The sequence below is a fragment of the Ambystoma mexicanum genome, chromosome 11, assembly GCF_040938575.1.
Source record: "Ambystoma mexicanum isolate Mex_15411 chromosome 11, UKY_AmexF1_1, whole genome shotgun sequence".
Taxonomy (NCBI): domain Eukaryota; kingdom Metazoa; phylum Chordata; class Amphibia; order Caudata; family Ambystomatidae; genus Ambystoma; species Ambystoma mexicanum.
Window position 1 is genome coordinate 1,470,584,328 of NC_090934.1, and position 27,534 is coordinate 1,470,611,861.

The window sequence follows — 27,534 nt, forward strand, 5'->3', positions numbered from 1 at the left end:
TTGTCTAAAGTTGACTACTTTTGTTTTTGACATAGTGATCACACCCCAGACAACGTATTTGCAGATGTTCGTGGTGCACACTGATAATTGATGCTGAAAATGCTGTGCAAATGATCTTTGGCCGCCAACACGCGAAGGTTCATCATCCGACCATTCATTCGTACACCTTTCCCTGTATGGGTCAGGGGCACGCGTCTGGACTAAGACACAAGAACACATGAAGTCAAATAGCACGAAGACAGAAAAATCAACACGAAAAGGCTTCATAAAAGATATAATTTCATCCTTCAGTACTATCAGGGAAACATGGCAGGATTTACAAAACTTCATACGCATGAGTCGATCTCAAGAAGAAACGTACAGTACTGGAAAGAAAAAGTGGTTTACAGTACATCACATTGCACACACATTTAGCAACTACAGGTCACAGTGTAGTATGTGTGGTTGGGGGAAACTGGAGGGCACTCTACACACATACAGAATGGAACGTTGCCTTTCAGAACCCATTGGTACACTTGGACATTGAATTTTCAGGTCAAATTTGCTTTTCTCTGCTGCTTTGTCTTCATTTTGTACACTGTCAAATATACATTTTGTCCACACAATACTCCTTCCCCCTTCCTTGAAGTATTTCAAATAAGATATTCTGGAGAACACTTAAAAAAACTCATATGTTTGCCAGCGTAAACAAAAGGTAACACGGGTGCACAACTGCGAGAATGACGCACACCTTCTGGAAGACATGCAGATTCCAGGTAGTCAATCTTACCCTTCACTATTAGGAATTAAGAATCCATTAACGTCCTTTTGGTGGTGATTTGGATTTAAATGATCGTTTCTCCCTTGCTGGTTACATGTCACTTAATAATCAAGTAATAAAACAGCACAAAACTAAACCAGCAGACCTACTGAAATAAACAGGCTGACCTCGATGTGTTTACAGCAGCGGGAAGGACAGGAATGTCTAGGTAGTTTATCCATAAATGCCAATATATTGAACCCACACTCTAACAGACATGGAGTGAAGAAAAATAGAAACTCTTCCTGCTCTTAGCACAGTGCTGCAGGTCCACATTAGAGGGTCTGTTACATAAATATATAAATTAAATATATAGATTTATGTCTTATAATTATCTCTATACAATATAGATTTTATGGTGATTTACTACTAACAGACCCAGATAGATTTAGTTAGCAAAGAAATCTAATTACTTCTATATCAACTCTTTAAAAAACGCAATACAAGTCAAATCACAATATTAGACAAAGTAGATCCCCCACGCATCAAAGTGACATCCACGTGGGAACACAACCATATCGCAACTCAATACAGGGACACATTTATGTCTGGTGTGTAAACAGGTTATCAGGGTGGTTTCACCCAGTACACTGTTTGGACGCATCATGCCCAACCTCCTAAGCAAGCTCCTAAGCTAGCCCAGGAGCAGAAACACGGACCATCGCAGCCTAGACCAAAGACAATGCCCGACTCTTACTACACAAAATTACCATATACCAAACTTACCCTCATATCCTATCAGAGAGGGAAGCTGCTTTAATACAGTAAGCGCGCAGTCCAATGGCAACAAAGACGGTGTGAGTAAACACTATGCTACAGCAGTCACTGCTGCATTTTATCTACATTTCAATTCCCCGGGAGGACCATAAACATTCACGGTGCAACAACAATTAATGTTTCTACCCAAGTTAACGAGGGGTCTACCACCATTCTGTACAAAATCACTATGCGCCACTTTTATTGCACTTACCACTCTGAAACGGTCCGACTGTCCCACGAAACACTAGAAAAGCGGCCCCGCAAAATAGGATTTTCGTCAAAATACATAAACTTGGAAGAAGGACCCTAAGTGGGATCCATCCTTCACCAACCTCTCCAAATATTCAAGTCAAGTGTTGCAATTAATCCAGAAGTCAGGCTGCTGGCTCATTTACATTTCATTTTGACTGCAATGCAGGGAATCCCATAATGCGACATTACACCCTATAGTGGCACATTTTCTCTATTGCTCTATTTTGATTTTGACGGTGCGTAGCAAACACACACTATGCAAAAGGGATGGCCGTCATGCCCGCACTGTATAAAGTAATCACCCACATGGGTATACAGGTCCATCCGATTATTCATCACAAGAGTTTGAATCAGAATCCCCCGCGCCAGTCCTTAAAATAAACAAATTCCACCCAGTTCGCCCATCCTAGAGTGAATCCCCTCAGAGCATTGTAAGCACTGACCATGCATGCGTGGGAATTCCTGCAACCTATGTGCACTCTCCGTAGTCTGTCCATTTATTATAGCATTAGTCTCCCACTGATCATTTTTCCAAACCTTAACATGACCACGTTCCTCACATATTATGCTCAGTAAACTCAAACATGCGTTGAAATGTGCCTCACTCGATGGACAGAGAAAAAAAAACAAAAGTACCACTATCCCTCCGCAATAAGTCAGAAGGTGTCCTAGATTAACCCTCAGCCCAAAAAGTCAGCAACTCCCATTTTATGGAAATCCTATTGCAATGGGAAGACCAGTCCTATTTTAAATTGAACATAGGGGAAACATTAAAAACAAGCACAAACATGTTTTATGAAAGTTTTAAAATACTCTCCCCTCCATTCCCCATGTAAAACAGTTTTTAGTAGCTTTTACATTTACAGTCTATTGTCAGTGCTTATGGTCTGTGTCAGTGTGGCTTATGGGCACCACAGACAGTCTTACGCTCAAGCCTTGCATCCTGCAAGGAGGCGTGATCAGGCTAAACCACAACCAACTCGATTAATAGCTCACATTTAAAAGATATCAGCATAATTCAAATTCTATCAGACGTTTCTGATCCAATATGATACAACTGTTACATTTAAAAAATACACAACATAACACCAGATAGTGAAGAGGGTTTTACGTTAGTCCATCTGTTTGACTCTGCCGGTCCGAAAGGCTATGAACGATATGACATGACTGGTGCTGGGTCAGTGCTCCGCACAATTTCTAAAAACAGTTCAATGCTGTTGGCCGACAGAGCGTACACCTCCTGCTTATATCATCCACATTGATTTAATCTTCCAATGAGATAAAAAAAAACTTGTATGGCTTCAAGATGTACGCACAAAGTCAGAATGGCAGAATATGAGAACTTGGTTTTCTTTCAAATCAAGGCATATTGAGAGGCTCTGTCGAGGACACCCCGGAACACGCCCCTCTAGGACATGTTGGCAAAAGTACTTGGCTTTTGAAAATCAGAAATAAGGAATCCACGAAAGCACGGACACTCTGGCAAGACGATGAGGTGAGCGATCTGTTCCTCGGTCAAAGGAAAGACCTTTCAGTAGTCTCTAGCAGATCCTGGCCAACTGGAAAGTTCCTATGTAATGTTTGTTTCCGAAAAAGCTATTAGAATAAAAAAAAATAGACATAGCTAGTGGTTTAAAATAACTACCCAACAAACTGGGTGACTAGGCAGCCCACTATGCATGCCTGATTGCTTTTAATTTCCACACAAAAATCATCATCTAAGGTTAAGCACGTTCTGCATCTCAAACATGATTTAAATCCATTAAAATAGTCTGCCTCGATAAAACCTGGGAGGATCAGAGAGAAACCTAAAATCCCCGTTAAAGGCTCGGGCAGGGATCTGGGGAAGGACCTCTTTTTTAGGAATCACAATGAGGCTGCAATTTCCCTTGGGTGCGCCTACTTCCTTCAGACAGAATCCCTGCTGTGCAAACAAAACAGGTGTGAATTGATTTGTGATTGAGACATTTTTCAGTCAGTTTCGGACAATCAACACTTTGTTTCCTTTACGTCTTTAGTAAGGTAAATGCTATTCATTGATGCGTCACTCAAGAGATCCCTTCGTATTGCCACTGAGTTAGGAGTCATATCCTCAAACTCCTTGAAGGTTTCCCTCGAGATGCACTTGGCAGGATTTCGTTGTCTAGGCTGTGCAATGTTACATCAAGTTAATGCTCCTGTTAATAATCCTATGTAGTGATCAAAAGACACCTCATCCAAGGCAGTGCAACAACGGGTGACAGATTATTAATTCCACAATGGGGATACCCAAGGGGATGTGTCTTTCATGTCACAAGAACTTTACAGAGAAAGATAGAGTACCGCATGTTTGCTGACTATAGAAAGCTAAGGACAATGTCTGCCTTGTACGGGCTCCGTTACCAGCATGCCTGTTAAAGTGGTTCTTCAGTGATTCTTCAGAGTCGTCCTTAGTAGTAAGAGATTGGCCAGCCACATTTGTCTTTGAAAGCTGCATTTTCAGAGAGCACTAGGACTGCTGCTTTGGCTGCAGCTGGTGCTGGGTGGTTTTGTTGAGTCTGTGGAGAGGAGAGGTGCTAGTTCTACTATAGCCGATTATTTGAAATCTAGTGGGCCAGCATCGGCTGAAGAATGTTGTACTCTGAAGACTCCTTCGCATGGCCACCATCTGAAAACAAAACTGCTCTTGACCAGCTCCTTGTTGTGCTGAACTGACTCAATGGATAAACAATGCTACAGAAATGTGACTCCGGCTGTTGGTTACTGGCTTTGGGCAATCTCTTTGCTGGCTGATTTTTAAGAGTTGGCATATCAAGCAGTGGTTACATGTGTCTGTGCTGTTCTTGAAAATGTGCCTGGTTGGGCAGTGGCTGATTTGGAAGTGAAGGCTCCCCAGGTGGTTGCTCCCCCAAAAGGATTTGCTCAGTGCTAGGATGTGGTCCTGGTAGAGAAGTTTCACCTGATGGTTGCTGGCCTAAAACAGTCAAGTCATCAAGCAGCGGTTGGCTCGGCGGTGTTTCCTCGATGTGTAACAGCTCTGTTAAACAAGGCTCCTCTGTGAGTGGACGCTGATCCAGAGGGGTATTTTTAGTTGATGGATGAAGGTCCTGAGAAAATGCATAACTGGGGGGCTGCTGGCTTTGAGGCGTCATCTCTTTTGAAAGTTTGTTTTGCTGTGCTTCACTAATCTGTGCAATGGAGGGAAATTTCTCACTGAAGCAGAAGCGCGATGAAATATCCGAGTTGGTTGGTGAAGAAGCCCCAGCACTAGATACAGTACTTGAAGGACCACTGCTGTCTGTTGGAAATAAAAAAGGAAGTCAAGTTATTCACAGCTTTTGGAGGACAATAGTAAAGTATTATTAAGATCTAGTACTGAAGGTAAGGAACACGTGCACAGTTTCGAAAGTTAAAACTGTTTAAGAAATCAGTGCTCAGCTCTAAATCCTTGGCAGCTGGACTGGCCACCATCTTAGGACGGCAACACTAAACTTGGAAGGCCTTTCACAAGCACTAAGGCTTCCGGCCCTGTAGCAGAGGGTGAACGTTTCAGGAAAGGAGTCCACTATTCACATGGGAAATAAATAAATGAATGCTCTAAAAGTGGACTTGTCAACAATCCAGTGTACGAAGCAGTCTCTTACTCCCACTAAGTGGAGTCTGCTGAATCCAAAATGGCCGAAAGTGCTAATGCACTCGGTGTGTGGGAGAAAGAAGCAGAGCTTATTAGGGCTGTTTCTAGGTTCATCCAGAATAGGACGCAGTCAGGCCCCCTCTGGACCATATGCGGCTCAACAGTGTGAAGGGAAGGGTAATTACTGGTAACAAGAGTTTTAGAGAAAGACATCTCTGGTAAAACTGTACCACACAAGATGAAGGGCACCCTCCAGTTCTCAATATACCTGCCAGCTACAGTGGGGGCTCTGCACTCCAGCTGGGGCTACTCCACCCCACTTAGGAATGCTGCACTGTCAGTCTCCCCCCGTGAGGTTCTGCTACTATAGTAAAGGGCTAGTGTCTGTTCTCAACACCTTGAAAATACAAGGCAGGCAAGAACAGCAGATTATATCAGTGAATGAAGTCTGTGTCGCAGCAAAACTTATTGACTGACACCTTCTCCTCGATGGTTAATTCTGGTTATGCACCGACAAAGAATGTAACTTTATAGAAAAAGAAAGAAAAGAAGAAAGATTTACACCATGGTGGCTTCTCCGAACGCTGGCGAAGTGGTAGAGATGAGGAGGAAAGGACTCTTGGAGGCATGCAGACATCACCTGATGAGTGGCTGGTGATCATGGAGTCAAAGGCACCTGCAACATGGAAGAAAAATTCAACTGGTATGAGAGATTGATCAAAGGAAATTAATTTCCGAAATACAATTATCAAATTAGTTTTCTTATGCAGGGTTCACTATTAAGGTTGCATAAGCAAGAGCTAAAATCAGCTCCTGGGTATCTCACATTAACCAGGAGCTCGTACATAGCAATCAAAAATATTTGCCCTCCACATAGGATGCAAACGTATCACTATGTCCACTATTTATTGCCCTTTTAAGCTTTAAATGGCGTATAGATGTGTCCTAATGTGCATGCAAAGATAACCCCAAGCGCAGAGTAAAATCCACATAATTGTGTTTGTTCAGCATCGACGTAGCTCCCGGCAGCTGTTGGTATCGAGCTAACCAGGCTCATCGAGGCTACAAGCAGGAGCTAAATCACTCCCAGCTCCCCTCAATCCTGTTATGTACTAAGAATGAAGCTTCTTGCCGCAATTAAGCTACGCATTTGCCATGGTTACCGATATCGCAAGATATGCTTACAGGGGATAAAAACTGATATCAATAAATTAACATAAATCCCAGAGTTTTGATAGCACAATTTCTCTATGTTTACATAACCCACTGACATCTCAGAGCTTTTCTCGTTTGAAAAACCATCTCCAATTTCCTTATGTAACAAATACAAAGAGTAGGACCAGAGAGGGCATGTGCAGTCTCTGCAGTTTTGTATCACAAAACATCAGCGTTGCAGCAATGTATTTCTTATTAGTTGCTGTAATGTTTGCCTTGTATCTTGCACCATGGCTTGAGTTGAAATGGTTTCTAATGTGTGCCTGGTTTTACACATCTTCAGACTGCCATCCAGCATGACCGGAGACCACCAATCTGATGCCTTGAATCCTTGGTGATGGCCCCTTGAAGCAACTTGAGCAACTCTCTTCAGTGACTCCCTTGTTTATGAAGGTACATTGCTTACCATGTGCGCCTTCGGTAGCGCACCCCTCCTCAACACTATTCTGTCTGAAAATCCTTCAACATTCTTAGTTTGTCTGTAAACACCTGTGGGTACCTTGTTCCCAGCCCTTCCAATGTCTGTGCCTCACATGCACTCTAAATCGTCACGTCTTGGCCGAAAGGACCGCTACTCACACCACTCCAGGGCATTGGCTCCATTCAATGAAATGTATAGTTTACACATAGCCACCCCCTCCTTATACTCTAAATGCACTGTGATGAATCGGATATTGTCATCACTCCTTTCCCTGAGGTATCATTACAATATTCATTAAACGCATGTGCACCTGTAGGCATCTTGGCGCCATTAGACCCAGCAGAACATAAAGCCTCAGCCACTTTCACTTAAAAGAGGGACGTTTTTAAAGCTCGCCAAAATGATAAATGATTCTCCATAACCCGCAAGCACCGAGGATACGAGTTCCAGAGCTTAGCAGATGCCACGGAAAAGGTGCGGCCGCTAACACAAAGAAGCCGAATCGTGGGAACACAGATAACTGCACTGTCCTGAGAGCAGAGAGCTCAACTGGGGGCATACAGAGGACATTTCTGTTAGAGGTACTCTGCCCCTAGCCCAGAGAATTCCTGATGCCCAATGTACAGGGCTTTAAACTGTACTCAATTCTCAAATCGGGAGCCAGTGCAGCTGGCGAAATGTGGTAGGCGAATGGGGCATGGAGCATGACTCGCACAGTGGTGTTTTGTAGGACCTGAAGCCATCGTTACAAATATCGCGGATGTGCTAGGACGAGCGAGTTGCAGTAATCTGCACTGCTCAAAACAAGGGAAGCAACTACAGGAGCATGGAGCGGAGTCGCAATGAAAGGGGGGACTTTAATCCTGAAAGGAGGTCTGGCAGGCGGGGGTCCAAGTGACCTTCTTCTGCATCTTCTTGGAAGTTACATCCTTCCAGGGCTTGGCAATGGTCTCATAGCCTGTGATGAACGACCAGTAGTACTCAGTGAGACCTAGAAAGGCTCTCACCTGCGTCTGCGTGGTGGGGATGTCCCAATCCTTCACAACCTGTACCTTTGCTTCGAGGGGTTGTTTCTTACCTCCACCAACCAGGTGGCCTAGGTAAGTGACCGTACCCTGCGCATTCTGGCACTTCATGGCCTTGATAATTAGATCTGAATTCTGCAGCGCCTGAAGCCATTGCTTTCAGGTGGGATAAGTGACCCTTTCAGATGTGGTTGAAGACAGAAATGTCATCTTATTAGGCTACACAAGTTTTCCAGACAAGATAAAACCTGGTTAACCATCTGCTAAAAAGTGGCAGGGGCATTCTTCAATCCGAAGGACATCACAGTACACTGATAAAGTCCTTCCGGAGTTAAGAATGCCGACCTCTCTTTCGCTCCATCTGTCAAGCCGACCTGCCAATACACTGCGGTGAGGTCAAAAGTTCTAATGTACGTGGCAGCGCCAAGCTGGTCAATGAGCTCCTCTACCCGAGGAATGGGGTGAGCATCTGTCTTCGTGACAGAATTGAGCTCCCCGTAGTCCAGACAAAAGCAAACTTCAGTCTACCCACCACTGGTCTTTTTAGGGACCAGTAACATTAGGCTAATCCAGGGGCTGTGGGATGGCTCTATCACTCCTAGGAACATCTACGAAAAGTCCTCTTTGATGGTGTCCCGGACCTTATCGGACATCCAGTGAATCCTCCTCTTCACCGACTTACTGTCCTCCAGTGTCCACATCATGGGTGCACCAATCTTGCACGATCGGGAGTCAGAGAAAATAGACCTGCAAACTGTCCCAGTAAACGGCGACAGTCTATCAGTTGCTTTTTTGTCAGGTCCCTTGCAAGGTTGACACCTTCAACTGACCCATGATATAATATGATATGGCATTTATAATGCGCCTATAGACGAGTGTTTCAAGAATCCGCTGAAGCCATCTGTGGCTTCCGTGTGCAGGAGGTCTGGAAGGGGATGGCTCCCCTCAGTCTCTTCATCAGTCACGAATGCCATGACCAAGTCATCCCGGCTATAAGGGGTTTTTTGCCAGTTGAGGTGAAAGACCCTGCACATATGTTTAGGTCCTTTCACGTCGATGAGATAATTCACCTCACTGATCTTTTCTGGCGCACAGTAAGGCCCAGTCCACTTGTCCTGAAGGGCACTGGGTTTGACAGGCACCATAGGTCACACCCTCTGACCTGGAGAATAGACTGTCACTGTGGTCTTCTGGTCGTGCCAGTGCTTTATCAGCTCTTGACTGACCTTTAGGTTCTTGGTTTACTGTTCCATGTACTTTGCCATTCTAGATCGAAGGCTGAGTACATAGTCCACCACATCTCGTGTAGGGTATAAGGGTTTGCTTTCCCATCCCTGCTTCACTAGACTGAGGGGACCTTGTACAGGGTGTCCAAACAGAAGCTCAAAGGGGTTAAATCATACTCCGTTCTGTGGCACCTCCCTGTAGGCTAACAGAAGGCATGGCAGGAGAATATCCCATTTTCTCCTCAGGTGCTCTTCCAAGCCACCCATCATGCCTTTCCGGGTCTTGTTGAACCGCTCAACAAGCCCATTTGTTTGTGGATGGAAGGATGTAGAGAACCTATAGGTGACACTCTCCCCACAGGGCCTTCACATACTCTGATGTGAAATTCGATCCCCTGTCAGAAACGACTTCCTTGGGGAATCCAACACGGGAGAATATGCCAATCAGAGCCTTCCCAACTACAGAGGCTTTGATGCTCCTCAGAGGGACAGCTTCAGGGTATCTTGTGGCATGGTCTACCACCACCAAGATATATCTGTTCCCTGAGCTGGTTTGAGGATCCAAAGGTCCCACAATATCCATGCTTATTGTATAGAACGCAATGTGGCAATAGTAAGACAGACACAAGTGACCACACTTCAAGGGTGTTTATTGAACTTTTGCAAGGGTGTGATAAACGCCTATCTAAACCTAAATCTAAATCTACAGATGGGAGCAAGATACAACCATCAAATAATAAAGAAGGCAGTCCTAGTGGAGTCTTGTCAACATAAAAGGGCCTATACTAAAAAAAACTATTGCCAATCCTTATTACTATGTTACAAATAGTGTGGCGTGAAGTTCATGAAAAAGAAAGAAGTGTTCACAAAAATGATAAGTCAGGATAATTGGGCTATTGGCTTCCCTACTCCACATTTTCAGCACGGGGTAAGGCGGTACACTCGAGCAAAGCGCACACTCTGGCTTCGGCGGCACGAGGATATAGTTCCAGATTCACAGTTCACAAAACTCAAGGCTTTCTGTGTCCAAGTCTCTTTACTTCTCACAAGTATCTTGACGCAGAGGGCCTGCTGTATCAAATAAATATGCAAACGTTCTCTTTAGTATTTACAGTATTCAATTTGGATGTTCATCTTGGATCCCCCTCAGCCAGGCTCCGATCCTATTCACAAACAAGGTTCAATTAGTGTCCCTCTACTGGGCTCGGACCAATTGGATTTACTTTAAACTATCGAAGAGTTTCGAATGCGCATTGGGTTTATCTTGACCCATTGCATGACCACTTTGATTTCAATATTTCTTTCACACTCAGCATCAGTTGGATATCTAACAGACTTTCGAATGAGCACCCACGTGGTGTCGGACCACTCTGTGTATGGTATCTTTTCTTGGTTTCCCCAGAGTTCAGTTATAAAGGTCAAGCAAATTATTTTTGGCTTACAATTGCAGTTGCGTCACTCATTCCAAACGCTTCACACACTGTTCTCTTAATAAAATGTTGCTGCTTGCAACCTTGGTTCAAAACACAAGCTGGTTTGGCATCAGTCTTTCCGACTCACCGGCTGTGTTGCCTTTTTGGACACAGCTTTGTTGTAGGAGCCGAGGACAGTAACCACGGCGGCAATCGCTCCTCCCCGCCTCGGTTTTCGGCACGGGAGAGCCCTTGGTACCTTAGACACACTGTGCAGGTTTGCTCAGCCTTAGTTCTTGGTCTTCGGTCTCTTACTTTCCAAGTAACGGTCTTTATAGGTCAAGGGTGCTTCTCTTCTTCCAACCCTCTCCGGCCTCTGCGTCTTTCTCCTTGTATTAAACTACCATCTTGGAACTGCTGTTTCTTCATGTGTTTTGCCTCACTCACAGTGTGCTTTTGTGCTCTGCCTTTTATCCGTCTGGGGAAGTGTTATGGAAGTCAGGTGTGTGTAATGATCCGTAATTGCCTGACCTTGCCCGATCGTTGTGTTGGGACATGTCAGGTATACGGCTCTGGTGTTACTCTGTTGTCACTCACGGTGAACTGTCCGTGAGAAACTGTGTCGGTAAAGGGGGTCAAGTGGTGTGGGGTTGGAGTTCCTAGGTACCCTACCTGGTACGATGGAGAAAAGGTGTTACAGGGAAGGGGGATTCTGCATCTTGCCATCCGATGTCCCACTTCCACTCCCTGAAGACCCCTCATACAGGTGATCCTCCCGCACTGGTACAACCCCAGGAACTGGATCCAAAAGCGATGGCCGTGTCCTGGCCACCTGGATGAAAGATCCTCAGGGACTAGCGGGTGAGGTTTCTCACACTATTCTCTCGAAAGGCCACCCAACCACGGGTAGTGGATTTAAGGGGGCCTTTGTAGCACCACCTGACTTGCCAGAAGCTTGACAGGTTGGGCAGGACGGGACAAATTCCTTAGCCTTTACGCTGAACTGCAGGCAGTAAAAGTGCACAGACAACTTCCAAGTGACCCACTAAAGGAATCTGGTGAGCCAAATCCAAAAGGAACTTTCTGTGAGATTGGGGAACCAGCAACCTTCTGGTATACCCGTCCTCAGAATCCTTTGGCTCACTGTACAGGAGTCCATCCTCCCAGTACACTTTGAAGAGTCCAGGGGCCTCACCCTTAGGCTTCTCCTCCACCTGCTTCCACAGACCAGCCAGAGTGGGACACTCTTTCTGTGCTGTGAAGAAGTCAGTTTGACCTGAGCCCCCACCTGATGCGAACTCATCCAGCTTGGGCAGGCCCTTCAGATCTGCGCCTACGTGGTCCTCCAGCTAAGATTCCTGTGCTGCGCCAGTCAACTCTGAAGTCACTCTGAAATCACTGAGTCCCCTGCTACCAAAGTAGGGTCCTCAGTGCCTACTAGCCCCTGCTCCCACACGAGTAGGTGACTCAGTAGTCTGTGGAACTGGACCAGGGGCTAGCGGCCACGCCGGTCCTTCCAACAAGCCCCTGGAAGCACTCCAGGCCCCAAGGCTCTCAGAGTGTTCAATCTGGCGCTCTCTTTGGCCCTCAATAGGGTAGCCGCTGCGGATCATTACCCAACAGACATGGGACAGGGATGGAGTCTTTCACCGCTATACAAGGCGCTGGGTCGTTTCACCTCGCTAGCTGAACTCTACTATCGTCAGGGGCACATACTTTTTCCATCAAACCCACTGACGCACATATCAGGCCCATCAATATTCTGGCCTGGCTGTACCCACTGCCAGGTGACAGTAGTGACGCTAGCCGCGGTGTCCATTGATATACACATGTTCTAGATAGAGTGGAGTATTATTGGGAACTGAGGTCTCTTCTGGAGACCCGGTACCATTCCCACTCAGTGTAACCAATCCACATTTGGCCACTCCCTGGCCTAGTGGGAAGTCCTCCTCTAGGAGACCCACACTAATGATGGCCTCCACCATGAGGCCAACATTCACTATGGCTTGCTTCGGTAAGCCCTTGCAAGCAGGATCTCCTTTCCTATGGCCCAGCTCCTTACACACCAAACAACCTTTGGGTGGTGAGAACGCAGGTCTCCAAGTGTTAGGGATGCCTGTGCTCTTCTTTTCGGTGTGCACGGCAGAACTAGAGTTTTGGGATTTCCCTTCATTCTTTTGGGGACCTGAGTTCGAATAGGATTGGGTTGGACCTTTGTCCTTCCCATCCTGGTTTACTTTCTTGTCCGCCGATTTCTCTACCAGTTTGGGTGTGCTCGTCTGAGCCTTTTTCTGGACTACTCACAAACCCGTAGGTAGCCTTTGCAAGCTCCCTAGGGTCTGTAATATTCTTGTCCACAAGATGCTGGTGTAGGTCAGCCTCACAATGTTTCAATACATGACTCACACGCAATCAAATTGTACAGCCCTTTAAATGTGTCAACTTTGTTTCCAGCCACCCACCCGCTCAGATATTTCAATGACAAGTATGTGAATGCTTCAAATGTCTGCCCACTTTTATTTCCGAGCTCTCTGAAGCTCTTGAGATACTGTTATGGGGTTTTACAGAACTTTCTGAGAAGGGCTGACTTCAGGCTCTCCTAAACGGGCCTTTCCTTAGGCATTAACTGAAGGCTTCACCCCACAGTACCTCATCCGCCTCCCGCAGCTGGAATACCAGCTCAAGCGCTTCAAACCAGTCAACAATATCCTTCCCCACTTTATAAGCCTGTACTAAATCTTTGGAGATGTGCCACCGGGGCTTATCCCGGGCACTCTGGTTTGAGCCACTACTGCTGCTTTCGCTAGAGGTGGATCTGTTGGCCTCCTTCTGCTCTTCAGGCGCCAGCTTGCGCAGCTCTATGGTGTCCTTGTCCCGCTAGTCTCCTCTCCTCGAGCAGGCGCTTTCTAGCCGCTACCTTATTAACAGCCGGAAACAATTATTGTGCCACTTAGAGACTGTGCTGAGGCCTAGGACTTGTGGGAAGCCGCACTAGCACCTGCCCTCACTGACACTCTAGAGTGTTGAGAAATCACACTTGCCCCGGGCCGGGATGAGTGGCGAGAAACACTGCTCATGCAGTCGTCCTCGTCATCCCCCCCCACCCCCCTCCCCCCGGGAAGGTCTTGTCCGTTTGGGTACACAGAGCATAGCCCTTTCCCTGGGGCCTTCTCCCCAACCGCCCTCCCTTCTACCCATGCTTGGAGGCTGGTCAGCAATTCAGGTTTATTAACGTTAGTGCTGTGGGGGGAGTCTCCTCTTTTGACATGAGACGCGCAGGACATCCTTGGTCATGCCTTTTACAGTTACCATGTCAAGCTCCATGACTATTACTAATACCTTGCAGTGACTAAAACTGTGCCTGTAACAGCACTTTTTTAGCGTTGGATGACTAATCTGTGTGCAAGGCTGCAACTGATCCGACCACTTGCCACCAATGGGATGAATAGACTTCCGGGGCACCAGTGGTCCAGGGATTAATATCCGATTCTAAACCATCAATCAGCCCCACATCTCTAGTACACCAGAAGGGATCCGAAAAGATTGGAATTATCAATCTCCTTGTCCAATTTTTGATAACGTGGAAGGAACGGCAGGCTTATCTCTGCAAGGACATGAATCGTTGATTAGTTGCAACACAGCGAAAATACAATTACTACCCTATGATAAAAGGGACTGTCCAATCAAGGTTGTATAAAAATATCTACTTTATTATCACAACAGACAGTTCTAGCACACTACAAAATACAGCACACCCTGTAAAGGAACACAGAGGACAGACAGTCTCAAGAAGGAAAGGGGTGCACTCTGGATACTGGCAGGAGGGTAGTCGGTAAAGCAATCAGTCTTAACTGTTCAAAGTTATATGGTTTCAGCATCAAGGGATCAAGGGGTCGTAAATGTCACTAGGGGTCTTCGGAGAAGGACCAGTGGGACAGAACCACAATGGGCCTGGTGCTTGAGATGATCTTGATGCTCAACAGCATCGAGACGTTTCCAGGACGCTTTGCAGCTCCGGCCAAAGAGATCAAGATGGGTGACAGCTGCAGGTATCAGGTGGCAGGCAATTCGGCAAGCAAGGCTGGACGGACGGCGGCAGGCTGGTCTGCACGGTGGCTCAGGGTCAAGAATCGTTGTCTCTCTGCTGCTTGGAAGATCTGGAATGCTGGTTGCGGCGTCTTGGATGGCTTTAGTGACTACAGCGTGACAACAATCAGTAGTGTAGCCGGTTGCGGTTCGAGGGCTCGACTGCCTTGAAAATGCCCTTCAAAGATGGACGCTGGTTGATGCTTGTTGTGGCACTCCTCCTAGATTTTTTGCAGGGCTTTTGTTGTCCTTTAAGGCGTACGACCCAAAGCTGATGAGTGTTTGCAGGCAATGACCTTGTCCTTTGTTCAGAGACTCTCTGGCACTTCCCACCTAGGAAGCTTGCTGGCGAACCTAGCAGGGCAAGCTGTGTGCTGGCTGGTGTAAGGAACTCATGGTGGCAACAAGTAAGACAGACACAAGTGATCACACTTCAAGGATGTTTATTAAACAATGAATGATGTATGCAGGTTGGAGAAATGTCTAATCTAAACCTAAATCTAAGATGGGAACAAGCGTCAACCATCAAATGAAAAATAAGGCAGTCCTAGTGGTGTTGTATCAAATAAAAAGAGCCTATACTAAGAAACCTATGGACAAAGCTTACAACTAATACAAAAAAGGGTGTGAGATAGTTCTCAAGAAAATAAAGAAGTGCTCTCAAATAATATGTCAGTATGCAGGTCTTCCTTCCCCACGTTTGGAGGACAGGGTAAAATGGGATCTTGAAGCACCCTGCCAAGCTTTCCTGGCACAAGATGACAGTTCGGAGGAATTCAGCTATCAGGGCCGTCGAAGGCCAAGTCTCGTTTCAGTTGAAAGTCTCTTGCTTTAGAGGACCTGATGTCTTCAAAATAATAAAATAAAAGTTCTTTAGGGTGATACCTATTCACCCCTGTGCCCCCCTGGCACTGACCCTTCTCAATTGTTAACTACAGTTCACATAGGGTGATGGCTTCACCCCTGGGTCCCCCTCTTCCGGGCGCTGACCCCCAACGTATCGTATTCCATCATTATATATCAGTTCTTTTCTCACATGAGGTTTTGGATGATAGCTTCACCGCCTGGATCTCCCTCGGTCGGGCTCAGACCCCTCTTGACTGCAAATACTTGGGTGAGGGCTTCACCTCTGGATCTCCTTTGGTCGGGCTCGGACCCTTCTCTTCCGTTTAGCAGGATTCACTTGTTTTCTCAATGTCTTTTCAAACAGTTCATAGCGGACATCCCGCGTTCAGGTTCCCGTTTGTGAAATATCCGGTTTCTCATGACTTTATACTTTGCCCCTCTCGTCAGCATCCCTCGGTCAGGTTCACTCTTGCTAACTTCATATTCACAATTGCTTGCAGGATTCACCTCCCTTTCTTTCACACAGTCTGTAGATCAAAGTCTTTCAATTGTATGGGGATTTTGCTTGACCCTCAGTATGATCACTTTGACCAATTTCGGTGGCCCCCCCTATGGCCTTCGGGTATCTGTAGTTTTTCTCAGATAGGGATTGATCAGAGTCTCTTGAGTTAGTACCCACGTGGTGCTGGTTTCCTTTGGCAGCTGAGTTCCCCTTTTTACACCTTTACCGTGCTTGCCTCCAAACTTTGGAATTCACTTCCACTCGAGCTGAGATCAGAACCGTCCTTTCACAGATTTAGACACAACACCAAAACTTGGCTTCTATCCAAAGAAACTGCCTAGCCCTACCGCACTAGCATGCACCAAGACTGTAAATTTGTAAATATGTAATCGATTTGTACATTTCTGCTGCATTATTCTTGTTGTATTCATTATTCTTGTTGTATTCATCGCAAGCGCCTGGATGCCCTAGGGCCAGGCGGCGCTATACAAATAATAAACTAAACTAAACTGTTCTTTCATAGTTCATTGAACTTGGTTCAATCTTGCCACTTTGCGATTCTCACTCAACATAGACCGGTTCCTGTCAGACTCACCAGCTGTGATGAACCGCTTGGCTTTCCTCCTCATTGGAGTGAAGGCCAGTACCACGGGCACGGGAGCTTCCCTCGCTCCTCGTTATCAGCGTATGCCTGCCCTGTGTACCGTTGTCATCTGCTGCAAGACACGTCTGCTATTGTTTGCGGTCTTAGGCTCTCCTCCACGAAGGTTCCGCAGGTCTGGGAATTCTCTCCTTGCCACCTTCTCAATTCCTGGCGTCTAGCCCCTTCTCCTGAACTGCTGTTTCTGATTAGCTGTCTCATCGTGCTATCTGCCTTGCTCACCGTGCTCATCTTTTGCGCCACCTTTTATCCCTGAGGGGAAAATGAAGGGCCGTCATGTGTGTGTGGTTCAGGTCAATTACCTGATTTTGCTTGACCCTCGTGTTGGGACATGCCAGGTAAACAGGCTTATTACATGTTCTGCGTGGTAGAATGGGATATGGTGTTATCAGGAATTATAGTCTTTGTATTGGAAAGGGGAGGGGTTGGAATGTCAGTATCCTACTGGATGGTTTGTGAAATGGATGAGAGTGACCGGGATGGAACCAAACATAGGGAATTGTCGGAATAGTAGTGTTCTGTCCTAGTAGATGGGTGTTTGGGAGAAAATGACTACAGGAATGTGGAAAGGAATGCCCGGGGTTGTTTAAATAAGATGCAAGAGGGTTAGGGATTTTAGCGGATGGGTTTTGTACAGAGGGTTTATTGGATCTGGGTAGGAGAGATTTAATTGGGGGGAAAGATGTTTTGTAACCTACGAAGGCCTCAGGGATCTCACCCTCTTTTCCCTCCTTGGTACAGTAACATGCCTCACTTTGGATATCCTCCCAAGCATAATCCTGATCTTCCTCACCTAGGTGATCCTCCCCCCACTGGTCCAACACCAGGAACTCGATCCAACAGCAATGGTGTGTCCTGGCCACCTGGATAAGGGATTCCTCAGCTCTACCTGGGAGGATATCTTCAGGTTTCTCACACTGGATACCAGTTCTGGAGCTGCTGGATGGGTTCTCCGAGTTTGGTATCTCCCTCTGCTCCGTGGGAGATGTTTAGGGCAGGGAAGTTGCTTCCCTCTTGGAAATCCTGACCTTCCTTCACTGGCAGAAGCTGCAAGGCAGACTGTACCTTCAGCCACAGTCCAAATGAGTCCTTCTTACTCCTTTCAAAATCATCAGATGATCTGCTAAGTGAGGGGCTCAGCCCTCTTTTAAAGTCAAATGGGCCCAAGTGATTGGTGCAGGCTAAGCCTACCTTAATGAACCAATCCTGGGTCCCCACCAACAATCTTCTGTTATGCATGAGGTCATAACCAGAATGCTTTGCAACAGAAAAGGTAAGGGGAGACAACATGTACTACTAAGTCCCACCCATCTTCCTGTCTGTTGTGGATCAAAGTGTCTCTCTGGTTAATTGAGCTCTGTGTGACTCTTGATCAAAGCGCAGGTCTCCCTTGCAGTTTGTGGTGAGAACAGACTTCTGTCCCCCTCAAATCACATACTTCTTCCCCCTGGAAGGGGAGTACCCCAGCAGGGATTGTCTACTGTAAATAGTTGTCCCAGACATGCCATTCACTGCCCTTCATACAGAGGGGTGGGAGCTAGCTTCAAGTTGACACATTGCCTATCTGTTAGTGCCCTGCCCCCTATGTCAGTTTGGCACTCAGGCCAATCGCAGGCCTGTTTCCATTAACTCTCATCGGTATGCGCTGCCACCAGCAGAACTTTAGACAACTGAGAGGGCAGATCCATGGGGCCTTTAATATTTTAGTTAGGCTGGCCATGGCCGGAAGATGGTGTTGCCTTCCCCCTTCCTGCAAAGCTTTGATGTACTCGCGGCTCTCACCTTCCAGCTAAATGTGACAGGGAGGACTGCACCTGTATGCTGTGTCCCCCCCAAAGTACACTTGACTATGTGTTTGTTGTGCAATGAGTAGAGGAAAATGAGTGCGGATTAGCCCCACACATTTTCTGAGGTTGATCTCCCATCATTAATTTTAATTACAAAGCTTCCACCCAGGAAAAAAACAGGCGAGCGCACACTCCCCGTGTGGATGGTCGAATTCCTCAGAAACCCCATTGTGAAGAAGCAATGCAGAATGCACTGAAGCAGACCTTTTCAGGACACTTCACCAGACGGGGAAGATGAGTTCCAGTGACGGCTACCGCACAGGGGCGACAGCAGGTGTCTTTCCAGTCGTGGTTGAAGAAGACCTTCCAGAACAGGATCCCTTGATGCTGGGAAGCTGAAACATGGCAGGAAGGTGATTTGTGGCAAGGGTTCCGGCGATGAACATGGAACAGTGATTATTCTACTGAGTTAGCCCATTGGAGAGCTGGTCAGTCTACTGGGTGGGCCAGGGACACTTCCGGAAAGTATCAGTACATCTGGATCCTCGAGAATGCATGGAGACTGGTGGGTCCCACCAGTCCAAGGGTTGAAGCATCGCACAGGGGCTTCGCAGATCAGGTAGTCCAGCAGGGCTTCACCGGGGGCCAAACGCAGGAAGGGATAACAGGCCTCGTCTGTAGTCATCCACAAAGCTTCAGTCAGTTGCTCTTCATCACAGGATAATCGTCTCAAAAGTTGATCTGAAAAAATGACTGCAGGAGTCCTCTTCTTATCTAAGTCCACCAATGGTAAAGATCTGCGCCATTCAAGCAGCCAGCAGTTGTCCAATCGGGGACCACAGTAGGTTTCACTCATGCCCGACACCCAGATTCTCTGGCACCACAGATGTGGAGTGGGACCGGACAGTCACATTCACTTCTTGGGCTACACAAAAACACACAAGGGCATCACTAGCCCACGAAAGTGCATGACCGTATATGGGACTTCCTGACCAGAGAAGGAAGGAAGAAGGCCAAACAACAATATGGCGAAACGACAAGCGAACAATCTCATGGAACAGCCCTTTTAGTGCACTAGCCACGTTTAGTAGCCAGACGGGGTAAATACGAATGTGCACACTAAAATAATTAAAAAATTGTAAAAATGTATCTGCTGGCACCAGCTTGTCTTTAGGCACATATACAAGTAACCAAAAATCCCAAGTGTACAAGACTAGGGAGATGCAGAAGTATCCCCACTACATTGCATTGTAAGATTCTGTGTGCGCTGTCACAAAGTTACCAAAAAGGCAGAAAGGTAAAAGGACAATAGGGAAACTGTTTCGAGTACTGACAGACTAAAGGACTGTTAAGTGTCCCCATGACGAAATGAGCAAAGGCCAGGAGAGTGAAGTTGAAGGCTTCACTTACCTGTAAAAAGCCGGGTCGGGTTCAAAAACAAAAGCAACCCGTTTGAGGGTCAATAGAACATGGAGGGAAAATTGACAAAAGAGTAATCTTTCCTTACACTCAGTGGGGGCCTTTCAGCCCAAGGCTTAATCTTGCAGTGTATCACCCAGTATGCAATTTAGTAACAAGCATCTCAGATTCCTGAAACACTAAAGGAAAAACTTGTATTTCCATGAAAAAACAGGTCATCCACCTGCCACTGAGCAAAGAGCCTATCTGAAAATGGAGTTCTGGCCCCTACCTCTAGTAAACTCAACTGTGATGATGGGCATCAATTTTGTACCAATCAGGCTCAATCAAGGAACATTGCTCTGTCCTTTTTGTCCACCCACATATATGTGTGTGCCTCCAGGGCTTATTCCATGTAGAGTGAGCGCCACTCTTGGTTAGTGATATCATTCAGACCACTTGCTGATACACGTAAAATTGACTTTGCTTGTCGTACTAGTCGGGAATTAAATGTTCTTGACCACTATTGGCTTCTTCACTTCCACATCAAGTTCATAATCGGTTGTTGGAGGTTCAGCTCCCAATCATTGGGATGGGCACAGGAAGGACCTAAAGGAAATACGGGTTCATTACGAGTTGGACGTAAATAAGGTGGTAAATCTGCTTAGGCGGTATTACTGTTACTGCTGTGATGGCTTGTGGAATTACCGCTGTATCATGATTGACGGGCGTGCGCACACTACACAGGCGGTAACGGTAATACTGCCCTGCGGGATGACCACCGATAATAGCTATCGGGCAGTAATACTACCCAGATAAAATGGTATTACCATTACCGCCGGCACACGCAGCACTATTACCACCAGCGGAAACGTCGCCACCGGAACGGGAAGCATAGCGGCAGCCAGCTTTCAAATCTCAATCCGCTGTCAATCTCCCATTTCCTGTTGACATCCAGAATCCAGAGTAAGGCAAAATATCGCAGGAGAAGGGAAACAATCTTTACTGAGTCGAAACTAAACACTCTGGTGGAGGAAGTGGTGCACCATGCGTAGATGCTTTTTGGCAGCAGGCAGCGTAAGACCTCTACCCAGAGGAAGGCTGCCATATGGTCCTCAATCAAGGTGACTGCTGAGGGCATCGTTCCACGAGACACAAGGACTGCCACAAACGGTGGAATTATCTCAGGTCCAGGGTCCACGGCCTCATTTCCAGCCACAGGAGGAAGAGTACAACCACAGGAGATGGCATTGTAGCACCCTTCACATCGTGGGAGGGGAAAGGCCAGTTTGAGGGACTTGGGAGCGCAGAGGCCGAGCCAGCAGCCAAGGAGAATCTGGCGAGTCTGAATGTCCCCCCGCATCCCATGACAATGCACTGGCCAAATTACCACCCCAAGCATAGCTGGGTCCAATGGACAGGGGAAGGTGCCACTACATGGCAATGCACCCAAAGGCAATGCCCCTTATGTGCATGCAGAGCCGGGTTCGGGCATGGGTGATCTGGCGGTCGCCTGGGGTGCCACATCAGCACCCCTTGACACGCCAGCTTGGAGGAGACTTACAACCGCTCCCCCTTGCTGTCGTGTTAAAGGCTTCCAATTGCAATGTAAAGCGCCCAGCTCCTGTGCTGGAGCTGGCAGTCAATCATTTCAACAGAACACCTGTTAGGAAAGATTTCATATGTGTATGTAATTTTCCCTCCATGTGTCAACCCCCAAACTTTTTTGCTGCTGTTTAGACACCACTGACTGACTTTACCAGAGGAGCACAGCCTTCAGCTGCACTCCTCTGGGCTTTCGCTCACTTTTTATGGACTTTACCAGAGGAGCACAGCCTTCAGCTGCACTCCTCTGGGCTTTCGCTCACTTTTTATGGGGAAACTGACATGCCCTTAAGACAGACAGTACTGGGAGACTGTTTCCCTTAGTCCTTTCCTCATGTTGCAACTTTTGTGCAACATGTAACAAGTGTGCAGTGTATCTTACCATACAGCACACTTGGGTCTATAGTAATTTCTAAAGGCCCTAGGTACTCTCGCTGGACTCTTATGAACTGTGCAGATGTGTCATGTACAGGACTGGTGGCAGCTATCGTTTTGCATTATTTTTAACCCTTTCCTGCCATGTTAACGGCATATGCCTCTGCCTTCAAGTGGAGGTCCTTCTTGAATAGTGGGAACGTATTCTTCATCGCCTTATCCACCTTCCCGAGCTGCTAGAGACCCCTAAAGAGACCCTGCTTTGTCCTTTGGAACAACCGCGTGCATTGGCACACATGTACTATTGAGCACAAGGCTCCACTCTTCTTAGGGCTTGGACTGCCTCTTAGGTGAATAACTGATGTCGAATTAGGTCTAAAGATTAACAGCACTGCCTGTTTTCTTCCCCTCTAGGTTGTCAACATATTTCGTGCAGTCACCCCTTTGGTGCCCCCTGGTCTTCTATATATATTGTATTGAGTGTGATGTATTGTTTTACTTGGTGTTACTGTGATTCTTTGCTATAGTCTATGTTACAAAGGGCTTGTAATAAATGTGTCTATATTTTTAATATAACACCTGTCTGGAGTAATTTGTAAGTGTCCTTGCTCTGTGTGCTCATTGAGGTCCTTCAGTCACCCTCACCCCTCTTGAGACTTAGTCTTGACCGCCTGCCATAGCTACCCTGATAGGTCTGGCTTGTCCAGAGGTTACCCTGTTCCAAGAAACTAGATTGGCCTTCTGAACCTCTGCCCCCCCTGGACAGAGTTCAGAAATCCTTCTTAACAACATGCTGGTCTAGAAGCAGCGCTCAGTTGAAATGATTAACTCCCCAATCCTGCACAGGAGCTGCGTGTTTTACACTGCAATATGTTACCGCAGCTGCACCAGCATGGGTCTGAAAGGCTGCCCCATGCTAGTGTGGCACAGCAACCCCGCATTCTGTGCCCCCCTGCTTGCTGTGGGTGGCACATATCAGTTTTCCACAGGCAATGCCAGGGCTAACGTCGGTCCTGGATGCAAGGGTAGGTGGTGTAAGGGTGTAGAAGTAGACACAGGACACAATGGTGTCATGTGTGTTGGTACAAACCTTTATTGAATAGAAAGTAAAGAAAATCCCAACTTATCCCAATAAGTAAGAGGGGTTTCCCTGCCTCAACCAAAATTAAGGATAACGTCAGAATGTCCTCCAAAAGTAAATAGTCCACTGTCCTATGTCCCAAACATATTTCCATCCCTTACACTTCAAAAGAAACCTATAACTAAACTACACCCGGCTTCTAACAGGAGGAGTCCCTCCTTCGGGATGTTTTAGCAGTTCAAAATAATGGGGGGGAATAGCCTTCTTCCTCCTAGCCGTTGCTAGGCTCTAATTTGTTGTTCCCAGTAGACTGGGAGGAGACCTTTCCCTCTCCAGAACTTCTCTGATGATTTATCAAAGTCCCAAATTAAAAAACAAGATTGGGAAGGTGTCTCCCTTCTCCAAGCGTTATTGTTTTTTTTAATGTATTCATTTATAAGGCGCTTATACCAACAAGTGGTTTCTAAGCGTGGGAACGGGATTTGAGCCTGTGTTGAGCTGCGCTGTTTTGCTTTCAAGACAAACGCGTTGGCCCGGAGCTATCTTTCCTCTGTCTTATTGTTCAACCTACTGCCAAAGGATATATCTAACTTCCTCTGGGCTTTTCGTGACTTGTGCCAAAGGATCTCTTCCCCTGGACTTCTCGTGACACGAGGATCTCTTCCCCTGGACTTCTTGTGACCGAGGATCTCTTCCCCTGGACTTCTCGTGACCCGAGGATCTCTTCCCCTGGACTTCTCGTGACCCGAGGATCTCTTCCCCTGGACTTCTCGTGACCTGTGTGTGGGCCCCAGACCACCTTTTCAGCTCTGTACGGTATATTTCTTAAGCCCTGTTCACTAACCTACCAGACGTTATCTCGCAGGTCAAGGTTCAGGACCCAGGCCCCTCTTTCAGCTTTGTCATGTCTCTTAACTCGACCTGATTTACTCTCCTGCCAGGTCTCTCTTCTAGTCGCTTTGGGGTGCTCTCTCACCCCCTGTGTTCTCAACTGATTGCTCTCTTGGATCCCACTGGGATAAGGAAGATGATTCTGCACTTCCTCCCAACTACAGCCTCTGGGGCCTCCCTGTGCCTTCCTGGCCCCCCCCCCCCATGTACCTTTCCACTTGGTCCGTAAGGGTTCAATTCCTCAGCAGCACAGGTAAACTTCTACAGCTTCCACTTGGCTCTGGCATTCTTCCTTCTGCTTTTGGCGGCTCCACCACGCTGGTTTCTCCCCACACATCGGGTCTCACCTGGCCCCTCAGTAGCTGATTTCTGCCACCGGACATCGGATTCCCCAACAACCAAGTAGGTCGTGGCTCCTCCGGTTACTTGGTCCCTGCCTTCCTACTCCAGGTGTTCAGGCCTGCAGTGCTTCCTTTCCACGCTGCTCTGCTCCCCAGCGTGAAGCTGCTCTGGGGCAGGACTGATGTTGAGGAGAGTCCCTCGTTACTTTTTATAGCGTATTTACTTTCTAGCTTCCAATAGCTAGTATGTTTGCATCAGTTCAGCGTAGGGCTCTTCATCGCCCTGCTCTACCTCGTGGCAGTACTTTTGGAGTCATCCATGTTCACTCTTCCTCATCACAATATCATCTGCCTGATAGACATAGTTGCTATGTATGAGGAAATTAGTAGAAGAAAGAGGAGCCCCAGAAGGTGGGGGTGTTTGCTATGATATGATATTTTATTTGTATCGCGTGCGTACACAAGTGCTTCAGAGCGCGAGCCCCATCTACCCAAGAAGATGGGGGTGTTTCAGTCCTATTTATATGGTTGGGTGAATCATATCTGGCAGCATGATGGTGTACATACTGGTTATAGGTCAAATGGTCGAATCTAAAAGGTCGACAGGTCAAATGGTCAACACCAAAGGGTCGACAGGTCAAATGATCGAATATTTTTTTTTTGGGGGGGTCCCCTCCCCAACCCCCTTTTTGTGCTAAAACCCACTTTTTTTCCCTAAACGAAAACCAAAAAAATATATATAATTAAAAAAAAAATTCGATCATTTGACTCCCCTCCCAGGGAGAAGTGACAATACAGGGATTTGTCACAGTGGGCAACTGTGCGCACACCCATGAGCAGCAGTATGAATGAGCATGGGAGTGCAAGAACTATGTGCAGCACCCATGTGTGCTGAGAAAGGCCAAGTGCAAAGTGGGCTCCAGCACAACTGCATGTAGAGGCCACATTGGTAGCACAAGAGGAAAAGGGCACATGCCAATAGGGTATACACACTCAGCAGACACTACCACCTACCTCCCCTTGGACATAGGCCTTGGACTGTAATTGACCATACCCATCAGACCCCATGTGCATGATGTCACATCACCATGCAGCATGTGTGACTAGCAAACAAGTATGCATGATGAGTTACAACATGTCTTTGTCCTGACCTACAGGTTCACAGGCGACTCAGGAGGAGGCTACAGGCCCATCTACTTTCCATGGCTGGGCCTCCAGAGCAACGCCAACAGCTGCCACCCCTGCACCACCCAGCATGGGAAGGGAAGGAGTAAGGGGACCAGCAGCACTACACATACCAGCTCCGGCACGGCAACTGATGGCAGTCGTGCTGACAGCGGCAGGTACTGCACCCCTGCTAGCTGAAAATGCCACACAATAGCCAGCCACAGTGTTGCGACAGTGGAGCCAGATGGTGGCAGACATGCACAAGGAGCTGTGCATGCACCCATCCAACTGGCCCACGACACCCCCTTGACACCTGAACAGGACGACCAGCCAGATGGTGAGCATGGCTTGGAGTCAGAGCCTGACACGGATAGTAGTGTGGGTGGCAGGTCTTAAGGCTCACCCTACTTCAGGTCCAGCCCTCCCCATAGCCCACAGCACAAGTGTCACAGGATGTGATGTGGAGGAGGCTGGACACCATCAAACAGCGACAGGTGCGAGCTGTGGTAAGAGACCTTGGCTGATACACAAGTCCAACACCTGCAGGCCATCAGGGACTGTGTCAAGGGCGCCTCTTGGAGGATAGCAAGGGTCATGGACTGGGACCGACAGTCGGCTGTCTCATCTCCCACCCTGACTGTTGTCGGACAGACAGTGAAGGAGATAACTAAGAGCATCTCAGCCACTGCAGAGGCAATGCAGGCTAGCATGCTATTGACTCTGCAACACATCCGGGGTTCTTTGTTAGACCAGTCCACCTCCATTACCCCCGCACAGGGGTCTCTGTCCAGCACCTCAAGGCTCTGATATACACGCGATCTGGCTGCAGAAGTGCTGGAGCAGGCTTGTAATGGGAAGTGACTGTACATAGCACGGTGTATACAGGAACAAGGGAGGTGGGTGAGGAGGGTGTGCTGTGGTGGTGGTGTGGGGGTGGTAAGGATTCACATGCTCATGAATATTCCTTGTCGTCAGGCTGGGAATCCTCAGTAAAAGGAAAAACAATTTCACTTTCACCTTAAAACTGTATTTCTCGTCTGAACCAATCACTGTCCTCTGGGTCATATTGCCCCCATCCAATGATAGTCCTCTCCCTAAACCCCGCCTCTGGCAGCCATCTTCAGATTTGGTAAGCAGGTAAAGTGGCAGTATGACCAAGAAAAATTGTAGAGGGGCTAGAACGAGGGTCCACATGTGAATCCATGCCAGACCCATGCTGGAGAACAGTAGTTAGAGGTAAGTAACTTAAACCATCTCCAGCATTGGGTTTGGCTTGGATTCACATACTCATGAATAACGAATACACAGCAGTACACATTACACAACCACAGGAGGTGGCAAGGCTCAACAGAAGTAATCAACACTTACCCCTGGAACAGATTCACCTCAAGCGAACAGGTTGTGTAGCGCTGCCTGGCTGACTCTGGACTCCTCCCTGGAACCCCTGTTGACGCAGTAGAAACTTGTGAAGGTATGAGCGGACCTCCACATTGCAGCCCTGCAGATGTCGAGCAGGGGTACACCAGAAAGAAATGCTGTCGTTGCAGCGATCGCTCAGGTGGAGTGGGCTATCGGGCGGCCCGGCACAGGCCGGTTAGCCAGTCAACGAAAGTGCATGATGCAGTTGGAGGGCCATCTTGAGATGGAAGCCTTGGACAAGGCATTCCCATTATTCACAGGTCCAAAGTTCACAAACAATTGAGAAGTCTTCTGAAAACTCTTTGTGCGTGCCACGTAGAACTTCAAGGCACAAGTAACATCCAGCGAATGCAAGGTCCTGTCTGCCGGCGACAAACTTATCGGGAAGAACAGGTAACACCAAAGGTTCGTTGAGGTGGAATTCCGACGGTACCTTCAGCATGAAAGAGGGATGCGTATGCAGCACCACCCTCGATTTGTGGAAAATCAGATATGGCTGCTTGCAGGACAGAGCCTGGATCTCACCCACTCGTGTTGGCTGAGGTGATGGACACGAGGAATGCAGTCTTCCATGAGAAAAACTTGAGTGGGGCTTGATGCATAGGTTCGAAGGGTGCCTCCATAAGTCTTGTCAGGACTACGTCGAGTTCCCA

General features: G+C 47.4%; 1 protein-coding gene across 14 annotated transcripts in view; it reads right to left on the reverse strand.

Annotated features, from left to right (window-relative positions):
• Positions 1–257: 257 nt before the first annotated feature.
• The window catches only part of PPIP5K1 (diphosphoinositol pentakisphosphate kinase 1), a 1,113,174-nt gene continuing 1,085,897 nt past the window's right edge, over positions 258–27,534 (reverse strand). For all 14 annotated transcript variants that reach the window (XM_069625171.1, XM_069625166.1, XM_069625170.1 and 11 more), the window contains 2 exons: positions 5,986–6,099; positions 258–5,087 (listed from right to left, as the gene is read on the reverse strand). In XM_069625171.1, the coding sequence (XP_069481272.1) occupies positions 4,612–5,087; positions 5,986–6,099 (590 nt within the window). In that variant the 3' untranslated portion in view covers positions 258–4,611. The remainder of the gene's footprint in view (positions 5,088–5,985; positions 6,100–27,534) is intronic.